The following is a 24,303-nucleotide window of genomic DNA, read 5'->3' as shown; positions in this document are numbered from 1 at the left end:
CCTGTCCAGCTTCCCTCCGGTACCTACCGCCTGTGGCTTGCCGTACCCTCTACCGAGTATCTGGATGTGATGCCATGTCATATGGCACTCCATCTCAGGAAGGGGTGTATGCCACAAGATACAACATACTATGGAGGTTTTGCTAGCCAGGCACAGTCCTCCATGATGTGGGCTTAGCCCTAGAGGTAAGAGTAATTTTAATGAGCAAACGCATTGTCTATGGAGGTGACTGCAAGTGCTCTACAGGCTTTTAAGAATAAACTTACATAGTACACACACACTCCCAGGCCTGAAAAAGATCAATTCAGCTGAACAGATCAAACTTCCAATAAGCAGAACAACGGATCGCATAATACTGATTTATTTTATTAAATAATTATTTGTCACAAACAAGAAATCAAAGTGTTTTACAATTCTGTGCTCCGTCTCAGCGGAAGTAACCTGAATGATGCTTTTAAGAACATATTTATTGAGCATACGTTCCCGTCCTCTGGATAAAGTCACATAACCTTAGAAGAAGCCTCTGAAAATAATGATGGCTCTGAGAGGACGTTGATATAACTGTAGCGTCAAAAGCTTGGAACGCGCCAGAGGAGACGTACAAAGTCAGGGGTGTCCAACCTACGGCCCTCCAGCTGCTGCAGGGCTGCATATCCCATACTCCTCAGCCAGCCCCTTAGCTGAAAGAGCATTATGGGAGATGTAGTCCTGCAGCAGGTTGGACAGCCCCGCACTGGGTAGTTTAATGTCTAAAATCAAACTGGCCACAGTTCAGACACTCTTAACAGTTTAATGTGCTTGTTTAAGGTCCAATTGGCATCTCTTGGATTAGCACCAGAGAAGAGTGAGACCAGTGTCATTATGATTCAATGGGCAATGGCGTTGGTTATGGACGTCTAGAACAGGAGTGTGCTAACTGCTTCTGGTAATGGCCCTTGGGCTTTAAGACTAGATATAGCCATGGATGTTTCCATTTATGACTGGGGTCCATAACTCCAGTCCCCAAGGAAATTCACGAAGGGTGGCCTGTTTGTGGGTCTCGAGTACTGGAGTTACGCACTCCTGCTCTATGCCAATCCCTGCCTCAATCAGTCAAAGGCTAGAATGACCCTCACCCAGCTTTTTTTTTTAAATTATTTTTTTGCAGGTCCTAAAATAAAAACGTGGTCCTTTTGTTATGACCACAAGTGGGTAAATGTGATGCGTGCATTCTGTATGTGTATCAATACGCTCTTTAGTTTTGGAATAACTCGATTGTGAACTTGCTAAGTAAGAAAACATATATAATAAAGCACAATAACTGTGAAAACTGGAGTGAGGAAGAGGTTCTCCTGATATCCGAGTTCAAGCAAGAAGCTACAATATAGTCTAGTCTAGTGCACTAGAGTCAAGCTGTGAATGCAATAGCCATTTTAAAGAATTGGAGGATTAAACAAAATAAGAGAATTTTGTATTCTTAACATGAGTTGATTTTACCGTAAACCGAACAAAATGTATCTCCTTTTTGTGTTTGTTGGGATTCTAAAGGCCTACTTTAGATGTCTGTAACGCAAGACTTCCCCAACTGGAAGATATTCAGTTGTTGCCAACCTACAACTGCCATTGAGAACCATCATGTTCATGGCCAATGGCTAGTTTTTAATTAGTTGTAGTTCAACAGCACCCAGATAACTCCCTACTAGACGCCACTGCCATAAACCGTGCAGAACTCTAATGTTAGAGTGTTCAACTTCTAACAATCCATGTTTCAAGCCCTTTACACGAAAAAAGTAGAGGTTCTTCCTTGATACGTAAGGATTAAACAAGAATTTTGTCAGATTTCGAATGTATCCTTCTAGTCGTGCGTCTGCATGGTGCATACAGGTTCAGGGGAATATCCTCTAGTGCCACCGCCTTCCTTTTGTATAATAAATTACCGTCCTGCCCGAAAAATGTCTCCAAAAATGCTGGAGATTAATCGTTTTGAGGGACCCTACTGATTTCAGCAGGAGGTGACTTCTGTCTTCAATGTAGGCAGGAATCCTCTTCTAAAGCTAGGGCTGAAAAAGGTCATGCTTGCACGGGGAAAGTGTTTATTGTAGAAGCATCGATTCTAATTTCCTGGAGACTACATGGATTTCTTGGTGGTTTCAGGGATGCTTTGATTCAGAGGGGTGAAGCCGAGTAGCAAGATGTGCCTTTCATAGGCTTTGGTCTGCTTAAATATCAAGTCTGTCCCATGCAGTCTATCGAGAACCCCCAAAACGCCATAACATTGGTTAAACCTAAAATGCAACCAACAAGAACATGAGCTATTCAATGACATTTTAGATAAATGAAAGTAATTACCCTTCAAGTTTCCCAATGAAGTCTGATAAGTCAAAGATTTTGTCCTCCTTACAGGCCAGACTATTATTATTATTAGTAAAAATTCAAGATAAAAATGCCGTTTTGGAGGACCTTAGAGCCACTACTTACTTGAGATGGTGAAAATCATGGAACTCTGGGGACGGGAGGAAGGGCAGGTGATAGCCACAATGGGAGATTGTGGTGACGACCAGAGCAAGAGAGAACCACAGCATAATGGTAGTCACATGAGATCCCATCAGCATTGGACCAACCATTGAAGGCAACATATTGGAAAACTGCAAGAAGGATGATGAGTTAAACCAATGTAGCCAATAGCAGTCAATGGGTTGTATTTATATTATACTTCCAGACTTAGGGTACCCCAAACTAGTCTCTCTCAGTGTACCCATTGGGGATCACCATTTGGGGCTGAATGAACAATCCCAGAGGACCAGAGTAATGCAGATTCTTATAATAATAACTTGTTCTCAAAGACCGGTCCCCACGCCTTTCGAATCTCAACCATTGCGCTCTGCCAGAGACGCTTAATCCTGACCTAACTTACAATATGCTCCAAGGGGTGTGCGTAGAGGGACACGACTCCTACTGGGGCTGTCCATTCATGATGCTGCTTGTGGATGTGCTTGTATATACTGGGGTGGTGGAACAACCTGCGTCAGAGACAAAAACAAAGTCATTTCGCACTCCCAACCCCTTGGCTGACGATTTGCTTGAAAGGTGAAACTTAATGTATGTTTAAGCACAGCCCGATTAGGACATGACCTTTTTAATCATACAAGACCAACACGGGAAAATAGAAAGGTACTTTCCTACCGGTGGCCAGTGTCCCTGATGGCCTCCTGACACAGAAGCCCCACAGGAAGCAATCACCTGCCAGCTCTCACCTTCACGTTAGGGGGCGTGAAAGGGTAAGTTCTAATTTTTTTTTGCTGATTTCATGATGGGGTCTGGCTAGGTCTCCAAATAAAAATTTATCAAATGTTTACATTTATGGCGCTCCAGCAGTGGACCCCGGCAACCATAAATACTTGTAAATATGAGGTTCATTTTAACAGGCGTGTGATGATGATGTCATATTTTAAGGTACCTACCGATGAGAGTAATAAAACAGCGTTTCTTCAATAAGTGTAAAGACTGATAGCTCCAGGAGGACCCAGTGGAATGTGGGAAGCTCCATACCACAGGGGTTTCCCCACCACTTCATGAAAGGGTACATGAGCAGAACCATTGGGAATGAGATGAAGATCTGGTTGCAAAGCACGGTGATCACAGCATGCTTCAGCCTAGCTGGGTCCACCTGGAAAGAAAACACAAGTAAGGGATGATCCTGTCATTTAAATTGCTTAACTACAGAATATTAAGCATGTACATGCTAATACAACCACGTCCTCCAGTAGTTTACATGTCTATTGCAGGGGAAGGAATTGGGTCCATAGATATCTTCCATAAGGAAGAACAGGAGGTCTTCTTCTCACCCCAACAAGACACCAGGAAAAAAAGGCTCCATGGAGTGAAGACCCTCCAAACCCGACTAGTGCCTGGTTGGAACTATATCCCCCACTCCATGTGTGGAAGTGGCTGTGCCACACAAAGGTATTGGGGGGGAAATGAGAGAAGGCAAGATAGATTCATATTATAAGAAACTTGACATCAAAACTACATACTTACTGGATCATTCTTTCCAAGTTGGATTCGATATCGGGTGAAAAAATTTGGCTTTCCAGCCAGGTCGATTGCCATTAGGACAGCATTATACATCCAGAAGGACAGGCTGGGAATAACCATGGAGCCTGTAAAGGAAAATGCATCTTCAAAGTTATATCTGTAATATGATTGTCTTTGTTGGTGGACCATTAAAGTGTCCTTGAAGGAAGAAGGTCTTTCTTTTTCTCAGCTACATTATAATGGCAGATTCTGTAGAATAAGTTGGAATCTGCTATGTTCATGCACAACTAGGTTCCCCTGTGATATCTTCACATATCGGCCATTTTCAAATCTATACAAATATATTGTATGCATAAATACAAACTTGGGACACTGGCTTTTCATTTAGGTCATGAATTTCAACGAACTCATATTCACTGACAGTCTTATGAGATAGAGGTCAGGTGCGTTAGAGCAAAGTTTTGCTCATGCCATGGATGGAATTCACCGTTCCCTGAGTTGAGATGATTCCGTGTTAATATCATTGGGAATTTTGTTTATTCACTTGAAAACTGCAGGAACCAAGCAACTCACATTGAACGTTCGACTGATTGTGCCGAATCCCTGTAAAGCCGTTTAATATCTACTCACCCAAACAGAACAACGCCAGTTCATTGCCATTGTAATAGCTGTAGAGCCTTTCCCATTGTGATTGCCAAAAGTCCCCAGAAGCCCCCCAGAACCGCTGCAAGTGCCTAAAAAAACAACAAGCCAAAAGTCATGAACTACTAGCCGCCGTATGAATGTGTATGGTTTTCGATCATTGTCTATATCATATCAAGTCTGGTGTCCTAAGGAGGAAGTGTTACTGTAGAACAATCCTTTGCATTACAAAAGAGGTACATAATGCAAGGTCACTAAAATGATACTCGACAAGGAGGAAAAACTACAAGAAACACAAATTCCAAGGCATGTTGTCAGAAAAGCCACATTGACTCATAGAACGAACTCTTCAAGGAGTTGGAGGAAGATTTAATACCCAAAGTTAAGGCCTTATCATAAACCTGCTGATGAGTTCCTAATAGGCTGAGGTTAATTTGTTCTGTTGTTAATGAATAAACATTTTCTTTGTTGAATGTTTCCATATTGACTGACCATGTCAGAGTGTTCCGGAACGCAACGAAGGTGAGAAGTCCAGTACCGAGAACAAAAGCCGTCTTCTTCACCGAGTCCCAAACATGGACATCCTGCGGAAAGCGACAGGAATCATCTCTAAGCAGCCGCGCCACATAACGTGGACACTGAATGTTACACAGAGTGGTCTGATGTGGTTTCCAGCTTACTCGTGGGGGCTTCAAAAAGTATTATTCCACACCGGACATTTAGGTATAGGAATAGATTAGTAATAAAGCAGGTTTGTGGGCCGGATCGACCCAGGAATTGGAATGGGAATTTGGAAGATGTGTAATTGTTGTGTCCTAGATGGATATGACAATAGTGATACACAAGAAACAGTAATTAGGAATGTTTTATTATAATTATTTAAAAGGAATATGATGTGTAACCGTTGCTTAAATGGTATGGGTTACGTATTTGGCGTACATGTAAATTAAATATATCCAAGAGAAATGTATCGTACCTGACGACGACGTTCTGGAAGCCCATGAGTCTCGCTTTCACCCATCTGCAAAGACACAAAATTCATCATTTTCATATGGAAACTATGAATATAAGCTGCAGAGAATATATATTGTCACTTCTATAATAAGCACAATGAGTCTGAACAGTCCCCCGATTACTGAGTATACTGTGACGCTAGATTTAAGGACACCTCAAGAAAAGGTCCAAGTTCTGCTGTCTATCAAAAAGCCAATTTGATCGTTTTGTTTTTTTATCTTATTTTACTTCAGTTAGCTGGAAATGATGCGGTGGTGATGTCACTAGTTGGAGAACCTGCACATACGCAGTGCCCAAAATGGAGAACTGTTCCAAGATGGCTGGCTGTCTGAACATTGGCCCCTCTGATGGCACTTTCTCAACTAAATTGGTGCTATTGGCAGGTAAGATTTTAGGATACGATTCCAGCTATAACTGAGGTGGTTAAAGGGAAACACTAGAGAAACACTCCTTGTCGCACTGCCTGTGGTAAACAATAGAATGGCTCGGTCTTAATCACCAAGCTGGACACGCTGCCTAATGAAAATCTAGGAAGAATGGACTTCATTAGCATAGTTATAACGAATCATCCTCGGGGAGCTGTCTTGAGAAAAGTCACCCAAATATCACATGACTGATAACAATGGCGGTCTGCCCCACCCCAATCCTAATGTACATTACTGTATAAAGCGCCGTAATAAATCAAAGGAAAATATTTGTTTTCCAAGTATGATTATAAAATAGTTTGGAAACAACTTGGAATAACCTTTAACTTGTTGGTGTTTATCTCGAAGATAAAGTCACAATGCATGTGTAGAATCACGCTTCACTTATTTATAACTCATGGGGCAACAGTTTTATTACTCATCACATTGAGATTAGAATGCACTCCGAAGTCATAAATAACTAAGTTTTCTCACTTTGAGATAAAGTAAATAGGCTGTCGTAAACAGCGTGGTAGACCTTAAAGTGGAACTCCTACCAAAATCTGTATTACTACAGATAAAAATAAGCTTTAACAGCTGCTTATTATTTATTTTTATGTTTTCTAGCTCTGTTATCATACCCCTGTATACCAGGTAAACCCCCCAAATACTTATCATACTGCCTAGGTTAAAAAAAACGGAATGGCTCAGTCTTAACCACCCAATATGACTCTCTGACTCATGAAAGTCTATGGAGGAACAGACTTCATGTGCATTGCCATAAAGTATCAGCTCAGCGTGGTGTTTGAGTAGGCAAAGTCATCCAAAATATTACAACTGACAACAATGGCGGCCTCAAGGTCTACAGATAAAGGGAGTACATCTTTTAATCTTCTGTTTTGGTCTTCATAGTCATTGCTCCAAAATCTGCCCCTTATTCTGCTGTACGTCCTTCTTTGCTGGGGTAAATACATGAACTACAATGCAAATACTGTCATGAAACAGAATTCATGATGGTAACTCGGAGCATCTGAACATTGACAATCTTGGTCAAGGTTGTTATCATATGTTTTTCAACGTAGTTCCAAATCCTATTTAGCCATGAAATGTGCTCTGAGATTGTTTACAATGCCAGCAATTGTATACATTCGAGCGGCCAGGGATAATTGTCAATCATGTTCACTCTCAAGGTACCTCTTGAGCCGTTCTTCAAGGATGTTTTTTGGGAAAACCTCTACATTAAAAACAGCCAGATCAGATTTGATCAGATTTGGTTCATGCTAAGCAAACCTTAGGCTGTGTCATTTAGTCAAAACATTTGTGGTTCGAGCTTTGTCCATCTCCGAACGGGATGCTACCCGTAGGAAGACAATCTCCGGCAGATAAAGGTTGCATGGGTCTGAGTAAATGAAATAAAGCATAACCCATTAAAGATGAAACTTACACAGTAGCTACCCAATCTGATCATCCGTATAAAATGTTGATGCCATTAAGGCTTCTGGTTTTGTGCCTTTCCGGTCTCCTTTGTAATTGACCTATTGCCAGCACGTTCTCTTGACAAATCTGAAATCAGGACAGTTTGCAACTATGCCTTATGAGGAAAACCATGTCTGTGCCCCCTCTCCCCGAATGGCATAACATCAATCACTCCACATAATGCAACTGAACAGCGTTGTCAAGGGCAGGCTGGCCCGGGGCTATTGGCAAAGTAAAGGGGTAAGAGAGTTATGGGGGTAGTATGCACGTATGTATGTATATTAGAGTGTGTATGTGTATGGGCAAGTGTGTGTGTGTTAGCATGAGTGTGTATGTAAAAGTGTGTGTTTAAGCATAAATGTGTATGTGTTAGTACGAGTGTGTGTATAACAGTGTATGTTCTTAATATGTCTATGTGTGTGTACGTGTGAGGGTGTGTGAGGTTGTATAAGTGTAAGGCTGTGTGTGTAAATATTTGTGACAGTGTGTACAGTATGTTGGTTACCAGAGGTGCATCATCACAACCAGAATTACTTTTTAATACAGCATGGAGGCCTTTGAACAATAGCGATAAATAGTTTGAATGGAAATACGGTTTTGACAGCCCGTGTGTAATAAGAGCAGTGTGTCTGCCCGTGGCTTATTTGATAAGGCAGAGCTTTCCCTTGGGAATATGCAATGACATCTCTTGCAAACCAAGGCCACTGAGAAAACTGCAAACTTGCAAAAAAACTGTATTATTTTTTACATTGTTTTATGAAATTAAAACCAACATGAATCAACATTAGAGACACCCACCAGCCGGGTCGCTCCAATAACTGAAGAAGCCCCACACAGATTCACATGCTGTAAAATGTGTCAAAGTTCAAGCAAACTGGACACAAACATGCATTTAATATGAAGATAGAACAGGAACATTTAACATTCTAAGCAGGGGAGCAGGGAGACGCGTGCAGGGCCCAGGTCCGAAGGGCCCTTTCTAAACTATTTGGAACCGGCTCGGGGAGACAGGAACGTATCGGGGGTCACGTTATGTCACGTGACCCCACGGTGAAAGACAAGGCTGCTCCCACAGTGTGCACAAGCAGCCAGAGAGAAACCTGCAGAGCTTTGATTGTATTTTTGTATGTGAACATGGATATGTAATTGTGTGTGTGTGAATGAATGTGTAATTCTGTGTGGTTGTGGCTGTGTAATTGTGTGCGTGTGTGAGAGCATGGATGTGTAATTCTGTGTGAGTGTGGATGTGTAATTATGTGTGCGTGAGCATGGATGTGTAATTCTGTGTTAGTGTGGAAGTGTAATTGCATGTGTGTGAGCATGGATGTGTAATTGTGTGTGAGTGTGGATGTGTAATTGTGTGTGCGTATGAGCATGGATGTGAAGGTTTGTATGTGAGCATACACGTGTAATTTTGTGTGTGAGTATATATGCGTAAGTGGGGTGAGATGGAGTGTGTGTTAGAATGAATGTGTACGTGTGTGTTAGTGAGTATGCGTAAGCGTGTGCAATTTGTGTAAGTGTGTTTACATATAAGTGCCAGAGTGTATGTTGGAAGGGGGCAAGGGGAAAAAAAGGTACAGACAAGTTTCTTGTGGGCAATGATGGCACAGACCAACTGTTGAAGTGGGGGGCCCTGGGGCAATTTGCGACCCAGGGCCCTGTGGTTTCTAGTTAAGCACCTGGGTGCAGTCATCAATAGGATTAGCGAACACAACGTGCCATTGGAACACAGGGGTGATGAGTGTGATGAAGGGCCATTGTAACACAGGAGTGATGAGAGTGATGAGAATGATGAAGGGCCATTGGAACACAGGAGTGATGGGAGTGATGAAGGGCCTCTGTACGCCTATGAAGATATTCCATTAAAATCAGCCATTTGCAGCTACAATAGTAATTTACTATTATTAGTTATTTACTATTAGCACCTTCTGAGCTGGATTTCTGATCCATATCATGTTATTTTAATGGACAAAATGTGCTTTTCTTTCATAAAGAAGGAAATTTCGAAGTGACCCCAAACTTTTGAGCTGCAGCGTAAATATAACTATGAACATAAGACGAGGCCAAGGGCAACGTAACATATAAGACCTTACAGGGGGTGGAAGTTTGGTATTATTCTTTTCTATATATTAGTTGTTCTGTTTGTGACCTTCGGTAACTTTTTATCTTGTATTAGATTACAAGCTGTTCAGGGTCGGAACAGACTGTGTCTGAAACATAATTCTGCGCTGAGCGTTCGTCCAGCATGCGCAACCTCTTCTGAGAAAATCACACAGTATAAAGATATAAAAGAAACAGCTGAACCAAACACTGGGGAGGATTAACGTCTCAAGCACCACTAGGCACGAGGATTAGAGCAGCCATTTCAACCCATTGCGAATCCATTCCCCCCCCTAAAAAAAAATATGAATATATAAAAGAAAAGAATGGAGTGAGATGTGATAGAGGAGTGAGATGTGATAGAGGGGTGAGATGTGAGAGTGTGATAGAGAAGTGAGGTGTGATAGGTGAATGAGAGTGTGATAAAGGAATGAAGTGTGAGAAATGCTTTATGATCTGTGTTTCGGAGTGAGTGTGTAAGTGTGTGTTAGAATGAGTGTGTGTGTGTGGTTGGTAGTGTAGTGAATGTGTTATAGTGAGTGTGCATGTGTGTGTGTTTGTTAGTGTGTATCTTACAGGGAGGGGGGAATAAAGAGCTAATTTCATATCTGTTTATATAAAACTAAAGTCCAAACATGGATGGAATGCTAACGTCAAGTAATAAGGCAAATACATTAGGATTCGGAATACTCATTCATTCACTTGGCTGTTACTGTTTGCAGATGGAGCCATGCTGACAGTCTTTAATTTGACTCCCCCATGTGTATGCGCAGAAAGCACTGCCACTGACTTCAGATCAACTTCCCTGCTGCTGATTGTCTGATTTAAGTGATACAAAAATGGGAGCACGGAGGTGGCATTGTGCAGCAACTGCAGAGCTGCAGCTTCTCCTAAAGGTTAAAACTTAATTTTTAAAGGAGGTTTAATGAAGGCGCTTACAAACCACTCAAGTATGAATTCTTTATTGGCGACGCTACATGGGACATTAGACTGAAATGCTAATGTAAAGCAATAAAAGGTTATTTTAAACATAATTATACTCACTGAAATGATGGTGCATAATAAATGGGCGGAATACATTCACTAAACGCTCTACATGTACAGCACCGCGGAAAATGATGGTGATTATAAAGCAATAAGTAATAATACGCATATGGTCTATGGGAATTACGTAAACAAAAGCACCTATTTATTACCAGCCACAGCATCAGGTCATCAGCATTTCTATGAATCATATTCTGAAGTATGTAAATCGTATCCCTACCACTCCCATCACCCTCATATTAAGAGTTGGCATCACAGCTAGAAGGTTCAGGTTTTACCAGTTAACGTTACTGTAAACACGAAGCACAATGTATTATATATACCGTATATATTTATATAATTATATTTATAGTATATATATTCTCCATATTAAGGGGAGGGCTGGTAAGGGGGTAGGGGCAGCAATTGCCCCTTGGGCTGCTCTGACTTTAAGATTTTAGGACATTGACAGATCCCTTTTGGGGGTGTTGCAATTGCACGTATATATCTACCAGGACATCCAGATTTAAAAGGACAAAAGGCAGCATTTACCACCGACTGGATCCTTTCTGTGCTCAACGTACACCATTTCACTCGGCCCCTCTGTACACCCCCCCAGCTATATGGTGCCAGCCCTTTCCCTCTAGATTGTAAGCTCACCTGAGCCTTACCCTTCATCTCTGTTAAATCCAAATTGTTATGTGACTCAGCACGTTACCCCCTGCTTACCTATTGTACAGCGCTATGGAATATGATGGTGCTATATAAGTCTAACTCCGTCTATATTGGAAGCTTACCCCCTCGGTTCTGTAAGTCGCATTGTTACGTTATATACTACTTGCTATCTCCTGTCCACCCATTGTACAGCGCTACGGATCATGATGGTGCTATATAGAACAATAACTAATAACAGCTATATTTCCAGTTTCTCTAGTAAAGGTTTGCTATCTGCAGGCTGTGGGCCGCTGTGATATGATGTGATCGGGGTACTTGCCTCCCTCTCCTGGCTCCTTACCTCTGCCTGTTCTTTCTTCACTGGGACCAGCAGTAGCCTCGTACCCTGTTCTTTATTGTTATGCCTCTATGGACAGCCTAAAGAACTCCACCTCCCTGTAATACGGAGCCAAAGTGCATTCACTTCCAGATTATGAAACTCCTCTTAAAGCCACAGATCCCCAAGGATCCAAATACCGACATCAGTGATATAGCCGTGAATACACCTGGGCATGATAAGCTGGAGGACGGTACGTGCGCTCCTCCCGTAACTATCTCTCAGTCCCGTCACACTTCACCATAATGTGTTTTCATTTGATTAAAAATGTGGGTGCTTCGTCTTTACTGTAGACGGTCCGGAATGAAGCAATCTCTCGTTTCCAAAGAAACTACAAAGTACTAATCTTTAGCATGACTGCACTTGTCTCGGGCATGCGTTGGTAAAATGTAGGATTTTGTATTAAGGATTAAAGCTGAAAATACAGAAAAATGTACAGTGGAGAAAAGCAATAAGGGATAAAGCGAAGGACATGATCCACAAGGACAAAGAAGGTCAAAGCCACAAGATCTTCCATATTCAAATATAAAGCATTGACTATGGTCAATGGTCAATACTTTTGTTCACTAATGTGGCACTATTTTGAAATTAGACATCTTAAAACTATTTCAATCATCGAAACATTAGGTGTTTAGGTGTCACCAATATCCGTAAAAAAGCGGCAGGGCTCCTTTCTTACGCACGTTACTGTGGTGAGTGGTGTACGTGGATCGGACGCTGCCATAAACCTGGCCATGGCCAATGCCCCCTCTGCAGACACCGTCCAGAGTATTGCGGTATGACATATCCCTGAGGTCAGCACAGTCTTCCATAGAGTAAGTAACTGTGTCACCTGGGCCATTGGGCAGCGGCACAAATGAGGCCTGATCACCCAAGTTTTGTGGCAGAAGGACAGCCGACGTATGGACCTACCACCCAATACATCACTGATTGTGGCTTTTTGGGCTGTGGAACACTGTGGTCACCTATACCCAGCAAACGTTCTCAGTGATAGAATTCCTCTGTCCCTCCTTCTTCCCCTGATGTCCCTCTTTTCTAACAACCTGGAAGCCTCCTGGAGATCAGAATGTGGCAGCTGACCGGAATAAATAAGTTCTGCTCTGTATATGAGGAATGTTTAAGAGAATATTGAGTTAATATACTTGTATGATACAACAATTATAGCTAACAGGTGCTAAAAATAATCAATTTAATATGTAGATTCCACTTGTGGAATCCCATGACGTCTGTTTGACCCTTATAAACTTATCATCATCATCTGGCTCCTCGGTCTCAGAACAATCGTTGAGAAGGGCACTCATCCATAAATGTATTTTTTTTTATTTTTTTGTACGGCTTTAATATTGTACAGAGAAGAATTAGGCAGGACTTTTCGTCTATGGTGTGGATGGTGGATCCCACCTTGTGGTAGAGATGATGTACAGGTGTTTTGACGTCCTCGCTGTTAGATTGTGAACAGCACATGTTGAGCGACCTTGACAAAAGTCCACAGTGAATAAGCGTAGTTTCCATAGTCAACTATTGCCCAACACTCTCCTAATATATTTAATATGTACAGTAGATAAAGACTGGACTTTCTGCTTGACTAAAGGCACAGATCAGAGCAAAGAGGCACAGATAATAGCCAGATTTATATTCAGGGAACGAACTACAGAGATAACGACCTGCTAATTAATCTGCTGTCATCATCAGTTTTGGAATATTATCAGTCACAAACACAAAAGACAAATGCAGAAAAAAATCATTATTTAATAATGTATAGCTATGGTAGGCAATAGAGGTTTCCTAGAGGCTCTTTTGGTTGTTCTCCTGTGATACCCATGTCTGGGGACTTTCTGGATATGTAGGCTCGGACTGAGGACTTCAGCTCCACCGGCTGCCACGCCATTCTGGCCAAGCGACATCCTTCCCCTGCGACTCATGCCCCACATAGCCCACCCCAGAGTCACGTTTACCCATACATTAGACAGATTTATTAGCACAGTTTACTGGGCGAATTTCTTACCCTAGAAATAGGTGAGGAGAGACTTTAAATTAGAAGTCTATGGTGTATAGAAAGTGTTATTTATTTGTAAATATGTGGATGACATGTCTCCCAACTTCTACCCCCATTGAATCGGGATACCGGTGGTCAGAGCTTTTAAGGGACAACCCCAGTATGCCTTCTCTGGTGTCCCAGATACAGGAGAATGAAATTGGCACAGCGGGGTTGGAGTCCAAATTGGGAGTCCCACTGTCCCTCCAAGTTCTACCTCGGCCCCGAAGAAAGTGGGACACAGGTAGAACTCGGTGGGATAGAGTGGCAAAACCAGGACTGTCCCACTCAATTGGGACAGTTGGTAGGCATGGGATGATTCACCGCAGGTTGTGTGGCATCAGTTATCCCAGCGATCTCGCTATACTATTTTTTCATACTCAGAATCGCTTTCAACCCATACATTTCCTAGATTGTCTAGCACAAGGTATAGGTGCAATTTTTTATCCTGCAAACAGGTGCATTATATGTTAAAATTAACTCTAAGCAGTCAGTGAGGACAAACACTAAGCTGTCAGCAGAAGTGTATTGTGTGTCCACGCTATACAAAATACTAGGCACATGCATATTAGGTTTAACAAGGCCTCAGGTGCGCGCATGCGCAGTACAGCCAGTCAGCGGCACCATGCTTACGCACGCACGCCGACTGTAACCACCAAGAGAACCCCCCCCGCCCAGCCGTAAACCAGCCTTGTTTATCCTCCTTTGCCATAGAGACTAGAGGCTAGAGCGTCCGGACATTCACTCGCACCTCGCAGCCATAGAGAGGGAGCAGAAGGAGGTTACGTACGCGCCAGTTGTGTAGCGACGTCTGTGAGGCCTGCAGCCGGGAGCCTCGTCACACGCACCGGGAGGTGAGTATGGAAAGTCCGGCGTCGGTACGGCCTATGTGCGCAGGAGGGGGAAGGGGTATTTATGTATAGTATCTTATAAAGCGTAAATATTGTAACGTCTGTAGCAGGAAGTATTTGTTTTGATAACAGGACATGCCTGGGGCTAGAGGGAGCAAGGAAATGCCATACCGAGTGAGTTGGTATTGTTACATACGTGGAATTTAATAATAATATTATTATATAGTATAATTTAAGGTACCAGCTGGGTTAGTTTGTGTGGAGGTTATGAGTCAGATACAGAGGATCATATATATATATATATATATATATATAATATATGCGCCTTAGATAAGGTAACACATTCTGAAGCACACAGTATGATACATTTTCGGGGGCTAATTATAAGAAAACGTGTGATTTTGATGAAATGTGTTTTTTTTTCTCGTAGCTCATTCCTCCGCTTTCTTGATAAGTTATATGCAGCACACGGGCCGGGATTGGACAGCGTTAGTATTACAGATGGGTCTAGCGAGCCAAACAAATGGACGCCTTAAAGTCCTGTTAACCATCTGCCATCCGTCCGTAACTTTAAAGCGTAACCGTTATGAGCGGTCACAGGCCAAACGCTGCCGTTTCAGCGTATACGGGAAGATATAGTGTGATAAGGGTGACTGAGGACGGAAAGTTTGATTTATCCACCTTCAACGTGGCGTTTAACTGAAGTGCTAGCGGCCGTTTAACCCCTTATGTCCTGTTCAGCCCCTCTTTTTGTTAAGGCATGGACAGGCCTCCGCTAGGTTTACTTTTGATCCGGGCTGCAATAAAGAAATACACCGGGGGTGTAGAGATGGCAGTTTAGGAGAGGCGCAGCGTCCTACTCCATCCGTTAAATCTGCTGCTTTAAATTATACCGGTCGGTAAACTGTCAGTTGTTTCCATCCCCTGTATTAATTATGTCCATTTTTTTTTGTTTGTTTTTTAGGTCAGGTGAACTGCCTGTGTTTGAGACAAGTCTTCTCCGTCCCAGCACCCCGTTCGCTTTCCGCCATTCACGATGCCGGCGGCTGTGGTGGATAATAGCCAAGTGATCTGTGAGGTATGGGCCGTCAACCTGGAGGAGGAGATGCGTAAGATCAGAGAGATGGTTCGTACGTATGGATACATAGCAATGGTGAGTGAGGTCAGCAGTCCCGTTTTATTCTCTCGGATAAGTTTACTGCGAATACATTTACTGTTTGTGCTACTTAGTCACGAAATGCGTAAATTAGAATGACCGGCTACTGTTTCTCTGTTGCGCATGGCCCCTGGCATTACCAAATTAAAGCCAAAATACTGTGTTCCTTTATGCATATACCACTTTAAGAGTGAATGTTGCTTAAAGGGACGCTACAGCTATTATATGCACTTGAATGTGTGATAGCTCAGTGGTCCCGCTTCATTTTTGGGATGCCCCCTATGTGGATGTAACGGAGGATTCTGCTGAACCCCTCCATATGCATTTTCCCCTTCAGACATTACTGTAACATCCATTGTGGCTTGGAATAGCTCCCTGGGACATTAAACTGACCCTTTAATAACTATTACCACTGCTCGTGTAACATAAACATAAAGGAGCTAAACAACCAAAACTTTATGGCTAAAACGCGTCTTTACTTTGGAACAGTTATATTTAGAAATGGGGAAAGATAGTAAATATTTTGTAAGTTTTTAGCACTGTTTTTAATGGGAAACGGGGCATAACAAGTAGTAAATACCATAGCAATTCGACACCGCTAAATGAGTTTACAGTGTGGAGGGAGTTGCGGTTTATTACATGAGTGGTAAAAGTGCCCCTGTTAGGAATGGACCAGAAACATTAGTATAATTATTTCTTGAGTTACTCGGAAAGGTGAGCTAAGGGAATATTGGAGGAAGGGCGTTAATGTGTAAGTTTGTAGCCATCCTTAAAGAAGCTTGTCTTGAGAGTTTTTTTTAAAGGACCGAAGGCAGGCAGATAAGCCGGGGAGGGCATTCCAGAGGGTGAGGCATGAGGACTAGAAATCCGAGGAGAGGACCGAGATCATTGGATGAGCGGAGAGACCGGTATTGAGAGTGTATTTGGAGATGAGTGAGGAGTTGTAGGTTGGGAAAGCGCTATAAAGAACTTTGTAAAATAAGAGTCAGGATTTTGAAAGCAATTCTGAAGCACTCATGGTGGATTGTAGAGGAGCGAGAGGAGACCAGCTAAAACAAGGTTACAGTAGTTAAGGTGGGAAATGATGGCATAAACAAGAGGCATAGTGGTAAATGTGGGCAATGTTCTTAAGATGGAGACGGCAGTTTTTGTTCAGAGTGGATGTGGGGGAGAATGAGCGGTGACCCCAAGGCAGCGAGTGTGTGAGGATGGTAGGGCTGCAACAACTAATCGATAAAATCGATAATAATCGATAATGAAATTCATTGGCAACGAATTTCATTATCGATTAGTTGAATCGATTATTACCGATTATAAAATGAGGGTTTTTTCAGAGCAAACGCTCTGAAAAATCCCCCTCATTATATAATCCGTTTAGTCTGACTCACCGTCTCACAGCAGCAGCTCCTACTTACTCCCCCTCCCTGTAATCACTGTGACAACTGGCCCCGCCCCTTCCTTCTCCAGGCCAGAACCACATGGCTGTGACACTCATCTAACTGTAAGTATATGTATATATATATGTGTGTGTATATATATATATATGTGTATATATGTATGTAATATATATATATATATATATTTGGGCTACTGAAAGTTAGGGGAGGTGGGGGTTAATTTAGGGGCAGTTATGGTTAGTGGGGTGTTTAGGGTTAATTTAGGGGCAGTTATGGTTAATTGGGTGTTTAGGGTTAATTTAGGGGCAGTTATGTTAATAGGGTGTTTAGGGTTAATTTAGGAGCAGCTATGGTTAATGGGGTGTTTGGGGTTAATTTGAGGCAGTTGTGGTTAATGGTGTGTTTAGGGTTAATTTAGGGGATGCTGTGGTTAAGGGGGTGTTAAGGGTTAATTTAGGGGCAGTTATGGTTAATGGGGAGTTTAGGGTTAATTTAGGGGAATCTAAATCCTGGGGCAGTGAAGTGACATATCTGGGGGTATAAGGCATATACAGTATATAAGGCATATGTGGGGAGGACAGTGTGGCATGTCTGGGGAGGACGGAGTGGTGTATCAGGGTGTATAAGGCATATCTGGGGTAGAGTGGCATATCTGGGGGTAGAGAAGTGGCATGTCTGGGAGGCAGGGTGGCATGTCTGGGGAGGATGGAGTGGGGTATCAGGGGATATAAGGCGTATCAGGCACAGTGGCATGTGGGGGGTAGAGTGGAGTGGCAGATGTGGGAGGCAGCGTGGCATATGTGGGAGGCATTGTGCAGTGGCAGATGTGGGAGGCAGCATGGCGTGGCATATGTGGGGAGGGCAGGGTGGCATGTCTGGGGAGGATGGAGTGGTGTTTCAGGGGGTATAAGGCGTATCAGGCACAGTGGCATGTGGGGGGTAGAGTGGAGTGGCAGATGTGGGAGGCAGCGTGGAGTGGCAGATGTGGGAGGCAGCGTGGAGTGGCATATGTGGGAGGCAGCGTGGAGTGGCAGATGTGGGAGGCAGCGTGGCATATGTGGGGGGGCAGCATGGCATGTCTGGGAGGCAGCGTAGCAAGCCTGGGCTCAAATGTGCATATATTGGGGGGCTGGTTGGGAAATAAAGACAAGAAATGTATTATCAAAGTTTTTTTATTCTGCTGTTTGTATTTAACATCATTTGTTTAGTAAATTATTTTAAATAAATGAAAAATTTACATTCATTTTTTTTATCCGATTAATCGATTAATCGAAAAAATAATCAGCCAACTAATCGATTATTAAAATAATCGTTAGTTGCAGCCCTAGAGGATGGGGAGATGGTTGGACCATTAACATTGAGGGAATGTTAGCATTGGAGGGAAGATGGGAGATTCATTTGTAGGAGTCGTGCAGACATCCAGTTAGAGACAGAGGCAGTTAGTTACACAATCTTTAGACAGACAGATCAGGAGAGGATAGGTAGAGCTGTGTGTCATCGGCATACAGGTGGTATTGAGGTGAGTTTGTAAAGTGTGAACAGAAGGGTCCTAGAACTGAGCTTTAGGGTACCTAGATTGAGGAGGGAAACCTGAGGGGGGGGGTAACTGGTGAGAGAGATGCTGAAGGTACGATCAGGAGAGAGCAGTGTCACAGAGGCCAGTGTCAGAAGCGGCAGAAATGCCTGTAGGATTAGCGTAGAGTAGTGGCCCTTGGATTTAGCAGCGAGGAGGTCAGTAACTTTAGTAACGGCAGTCTCAGTATTATGTTGAAAGTGGAATCCAGATTCAATAGGGTCAAGAAACTGTAAACAATTCTTTCAAGAAGCATGGAGGCGAGAGGAAGTAGATGGGAAGGAAGGACTCATGGTAGTGTGCTTGGAGGAGGATGGGACGGATCAACAGAGAGGGGGGGTTGGAGATCTTAGTTTAGGGACAGAGTACATGAGACTGGGAAAGACGAGATGATCGGGGCATCTAATCGTTTGTTTTATTAGTGAAGTGTGTGGCGGTCGGGCAGTAAGGTTAGTGGAAGGGGTAAAGCTGTGATAGGACAAAGAAAGGAATTGAAAGGACTGGAGCTGTGTTCAGGGTTATGAGACGGGAGGTGATGTAGGTTTCCTTAGCAGAGTAGTAGGAACGTAACATGAATTTATAGTGTAGGAAGTGAGGCTTCTACCAAGTATGTTCAGCAGTGCGGGAGCAACGGCGGAGGTGTAGGATTAATGTCATTTGTGGGGTTGGAAACGTGAGCTTCATGAAGAACGAGTAGTAGCTGGGGCTACATCCTCCGGTGCAGATGTGAGTGAAGTTATAGAGAGGTAGTGAGTTTGGTGCGTGACGTGTTTAAAGAGGAAGAAAAGGGAAGGAGTAGGAGGCAAAGTGAGAGAGGCAAGGCTAGGAAGTGGTGCCAGAGAAGTGAGTGAGCACCAGCTAGAAGATCCAGGGAGTGATCTTCAGTCACTATGCTATAATGCTGTTATGCTGTTAGTATATAGTGTAGTGGTGAGGTAGGAGATAAAGTTCTGATATTATAGTAACAAGCGATTTGTAGACATGGTATTTGTGAAACAAACAAAAGGAACCCGCATGGCAGCTGTTGATGACGGATCAGAGAAATTTTAAAAGCTGCCTCTAGGTTTATCTGTCATTCCTTCTTGCCCTCCTTGGTAAACTCCTTATTATTGGCACTTTGGAAAGTCAGTCCAGATATAAGGTTCAGCTGCTATTGCCCCACAATAAAATCAGACACATGGGAGTGCGGGGAGGCTGGCTAACGGGGTACTAATAATTCCATATGGACAAATCAAAGGGCAGAAGGAGGAACACCTAAATAATTAAAGAGAACAGCCAGGAGTGATGCAGATTACAAACGAGGGGGAACACAAAACGTGGACTTTCTTTACACTTTAAAATGTGTCCCCCCCCCTCCGGTTTTAACCCATCTTTGATGCTGTTGTCATAAGGATGTTTACATTGTTGAATCGATCTATTAAGAGTTCTTGTTAAATGTATTGGTCATGAAGAATTTCTCAAGGTTTTATTATAAATGTTTTTGTAGGACACAGAATTTCCCGGGGTGGTTGTAAGGCCTATTGGCGAGTTTCGGAGCACGATAGACTACCAGTACCAGCTGCTTCGCTGTAACGTGGACCTGCTGAAGATCATTCAGCTGGGGCTCACTTTCATGAACGAAAAGGGAGAGTATCCACCTGGGACCAACACGTGGCAATTCAACTTCAAGTTTAACCTCACGTATGTGCCGCTAATATTCTATGTTATGGCTGCTTTTTCCAGATTAAGACACAAACCCCAAATGTGATGCGGCTCTGTGCTGTATTCTGAGTAGACCTCCCAATTTAGTAGAGGACAGACGCCTTTCAATATGTTGTGCAAAACAACCTTTATGTCAAACTCTTTTGTAAATATATCTTAAATGTTCTTTCCCTACCCTGAGAAACACTACAGAACTGCCAACCTTTCCGACATATTTGTCATGAGGGTAAATACTCAGCCTAGCCATTTGAAGAGATAAATGCTTCTGATTGTCTGCCAACAAATTCAGCTGACAGTTGGCGCTCTGTCATTTGAGGCTCGGAGTGAAACGCAGAGAGGCAAAGGATAAAAAGTTCTAACCGCAACCTCCACTGGCTCTGCTATTGAAACATGTATATAAGTAAATTATATAAGTAAGAAATTGCACCTATTTGTTGTGCTAGCCATCCTAGATAAAACATGATTGAGTAAAAAAACACACTAAGAACTTAAACCAAGTTATTGAGGGTCAGCTGAACTCTTTCCTGGGATGGCCCTATATATAATGCGTGTTCAATTTAGCAAGTTGAAACAACTCTGCTGTAAACCCTACATCCAACTGTTTTGATAAATGAAATATCGTATGGTCACCTACATGTTGGGTCACTATAGTCATAATTTACATTTCCTAAAAATCTTTTAAAACCTTGGTTTCGTAGTCAAAAGGAATTCTGTAAGAGCAACGGAGCCCTCCTGACAGTCTGTCTTGTGCCATTTTGCAGAGAGGACATGTATTCTCAGGACTCCATCGATCTGTTGGCGAATTCCGGCCTTCAGTTCCAGAAGCACGAGGAGGAAGGCATAGACACGTTGACGTTCGCCGAGCTGCTGATGACCTCTGGAGTGGTTCTGTGCGATAACGTCAAATGGCTTTCTTTTCACAGGTGAGCTTTAGCTGCTTTTATCACAAAAAATTTATATTTCTGATTGATTTGGACACCAACAGCATATACATCTGATTCTAGCCATAACTTCAGTTTAATAGGTAGTATCAGAAATCAATTTACCGTCGGCACCTCCTCTGGGGCTTCTATGACGGAGCGCCGGCGCCATATGACCCTCCTGTGCTCAGTCATAGAACCCCCGACGGAACTGCCGGCAGCAGCGGAGGTTGTCTATGCACATCGTGCAGACGTTCACCAGCTACTCCCAAGAGACACCAGGGAGTCTGGAGCACGACTTACCAATGCATCTGCAAAGTGTCAGGCGCTCCCTTAGGCAAAGTACACATACAGTCCTGTGTGTTTAGTTTCTTAGGGGAGTGTTGTGCCCCCCAGTCTCTAAAAGCTTGAAGACCCTTTACAGGCAAAAATACCATTTTAGGAAATTTTCATTCCGTTTTAAAACACAATAAAAGCTTATAATTTCAGCTAGTAAAACTGTCCAATCAGGAGGAACATTTCATTTGTTGCTATGGGGACAAGACCAGTTTTAAAAAATCTGCACCTGAATCACATTTTTATATAAAACTCCCCGTGTGTAAAGCTTTATAAAGCAGAAGAAAGGGAGTGCTGGTTCACAAAATATATAATATATGGCACAGCTTCTTTCTTCTGTCATTGTGCTGTTTCTGTGCACTCTACCTGCCTCTGATCTTCACTTGTTGGCTCTCTCCCCGCAGTGGCTATGATTTTGGCTACATGGTAAAACTCCTGACAGACTCTAGGCTACCCGAAGAAGAACACGAGTTCTTTCACATTCTGAATCTCTTTTTCCCATCAATCTATGATGTGAAGTATCTTATGAAGAGCTGCAAGAACCTCAAGGTAGAGTACCCTGTGAAATGATTTAAAAACATGAAACATGGGAAACTTTCCCTTTTGTTTTTTCTTATAAAATGTATATTTTGCTTATAGCGTATGGTCAGGTATGTCTTTTTTTTCCCCATAGGGAGGTCTGCAGGAGGTGGCAGATCAACTGGATCTGCAAAGGATCGGTCGGCAGCACCAGGCGGGCTCGGACTCTCTGCTGACGGGCATGGCTTTCTTCCGCATGAAGGAGGTGGGTGCAGATTGTCTTTTAATTGGTAATAACCAGGTTTGCATAAGTTCTTATCCGTAATAAACAAATTTGCGATGTCGCCAGCTGTGCCTTTTCATCTTTCACCATTTGCCTCTTCTGTATAACTAAGCAAAACCTGTTACACAGGATCACGTTTGTAGTCATTGGGTGTGCGCTGCGGCACCTTCTCCCTCCCCTAGCAGCAGGGTTGAACATGTCTATTTGGCAAATGTACCTTTAACCCCTTAATGACAATGCATTGTGAGCCCGGGCAGTTGGTTCTGCAGAGCATTTCACCCAGTAGTGCAGCAGATCTGGTTAGGTGACTGTTAAGTTTTCAAGCCTATAAAATAATGTGACTGCTGTTTGTATTTACCTTATGGGATATTATGCAAAGCATTAGTGTGGCCTTTATGTAAAATAACATGGTGGTTTTATTTATTTTTGCTTTTATTCAGTTGTTTTTTGAGGACCACATTGACGATGCAAAGTACTGCGGCCGCCTCTATGGACTCGGCACCGGAGTGGCCCCGAAGTCTAATGAGGAGGCGGAGGAGAAAATGAGCATAATGTCTCTTATCAACAATGGACAGCCATGAATTCCAATCTTTCCGTCATCATTAACTCCTGTCCCCAGGCCATGGCGTTTTCCTTAGTGTCCCAGTGGATGGAACTGGGACTCTGACGGTTTCCTCTCAGCCACGCGAAGCCGGTCATCATTTCCCCAAAAACCAGGAGACGAACACCACAAAGCGAATACACTGCCCTGATAAATCAGAATTTTTCTTTTACTGCAAGGTGATGCCCTCATCGTTTTTGCCTTTGACCGTTTACGTGTGGAGGGTCGTGCGAGGATCATAGCTGCATGGCTACATAGGCTCTGTTGCTTTAAGACCCAGACATGTATTGTGGGGTATCATTGCCATTTTAGAAGCATGTATGCCATGAATTGTGGAGAGCCCCGGCCTGGTTAGTGTTTGTCCCCATCGTGTCCCTCTCTTCAACACAAGGCACCTTTTTAATGGTGCTTTGTGTCGTTATGGGCACGGGATACGCGATGCAGGACAGATGAAGGCATTTGTGGCAAAGCACCTGTACATCAGGAGGAAATGAAGAATTGGGCAAAAGAACTTCCAAAGTGTTTCCAACGACAGCTCTGTGTCTCACGATCCCTGCCTAAACTGCTGGTTAACCACTAGCCTTCCATAGACTAGTTGATCCCACGATGCTTTCCCAGATCATCGCAGATGTTTTTACAGTGGGACGGTCAGAGATTGCCCACCACTTCCACAGAGAACGAGAGGACCCCTTTAGTAATGTGGTACATAAAGCCTGAAATGCAATGATTTACTTTGGACAGTTTTGCTGTAAAGAGGAACCGCGCTGCAAAGCTGGAGGTTTTGTTTTTTTGTACAGATTACCAGTTCCAGTGCTTTGTGTCCCAAAGCTTAATGTTTTTTATTTTTGTACAAGTCAGCGGTTCTAGGTCTTTGCGGAACCTGTCGTCGTCTTACATGGCTTCGCCTTGCATGCGATTGCTGCTGACTGCAGTCAAGCTTTCCCGTTGAGTCCTCGCACCTTTACGAGGTTGGAATGATCTTCAGATTAATCTTGGCTCTGCCTAAGCCATTGCTTACCGCGTCTCTGATTTATTTCGAGTGGGCATGAAAATAAGATACGACTGGATGTTTCTGGGGAGACTGTCAGAGTCCAGGTACATTTTACCAAATTATTTAAGTTTCATCTTAAATAGGAAAAGAGAAAAACAATGCTTTTTTTCTTGATTCACCAAGAGAGTTAATGTTGGATACAAATTCAATGGC

At 43.0% G+C, this 24,303-nt stretch overlaps 2 protein-coding genes across 3 annotated transcripts; one reads left to right on the top strand and one right to left on the bottom strand.

Annotated features, from left to right (window-relative positions):
• Positions 1-1,898: 1,898 nt before the first annotated feature.
• Positions 1,899-11,761, bottom strand: FAXDC2 (fatty acid hydroxylase domain containing 2). 2 transcript variants are annotated; one of them, XM_053462966.1, is made up of 9 exons: positions 11,692-11,761; positions 5,633-5,677; positions 5,149-5,240; positions 4,645-4,748; positions 4,018-4,139; positions 3,441-3,646; positions 2,894-2,999; positions 2,458-2,624; positions 1,899-2,264 (listed from the first exon to the last, which is right to left on the bottom strand). In XM_053462966.1, the coding sequence occupies exons 2-9, from the start codon at positions 5,675-5,677 to the stop codon at positions 2,108-2,110; spliced, it is 999 nt and encodes a 332-aa protein (XP_053318941.1). In that variant the 5' UTR covers positions 11,692-11,761; the 3' UTR covers positions 1,899-2,107. The 2 variants fall into 2 exon arrangements, with proteins under 2 accessions (XP_053318941.1, XP_053318942.1); XM_053462967.1 differs by having other exon boundaries at positions 11,671-11,750.
• Positions 11,762-14,496: 2,735 nt separating this feature from the next.
• On the top strand, positions 14,497-23,796 carry CNOT8 (CCR4-NOT transcription complex subunit 8). The gene is made up of 7 exons (XM_053463242.1): positions 14,497-14,616; positions 15,578-15,766; positions 20,226-20,419; positions 21,202-21,363; positions 22,101-22,245; positions 22,370-22,480; positions 22,939-23,796. Exons 2-7 carry the CDS (start codon positions 15,650-15,652, stop codon positions 23,077-23,079), a joined length of 870 nt encoding a protein of 289 aa, XP_053319217.1. The 5' UTR covers positions 14,497-14,616; positions 15,578-15,649; the 3' UTR covers positions 23,080-23,796.
• The last annotated feature ends 507 nt before the right edge of the window (positions 23,797-24,303 follow it).

The sequence above is a fragment of the Spea bombifrons genome, chromosome 4 (genome assembly GCF_027358695.1).
Source record: "Spea bombifrons isolate aSpeBom1 chromosome 4, aSpeBom1.2.pri, whole genome shotgun sequence".
NCBI lineage: Eukaryota > Metazoa > Chordata > Amphibia > Anura > Pelobatidae > Spea > Spea bombifrons.
The sequence above is the reverse complement of the archived record's forward strand: the minus strand, read 5'-3'. Positions and strand labels throughout refer to the sequence as shown.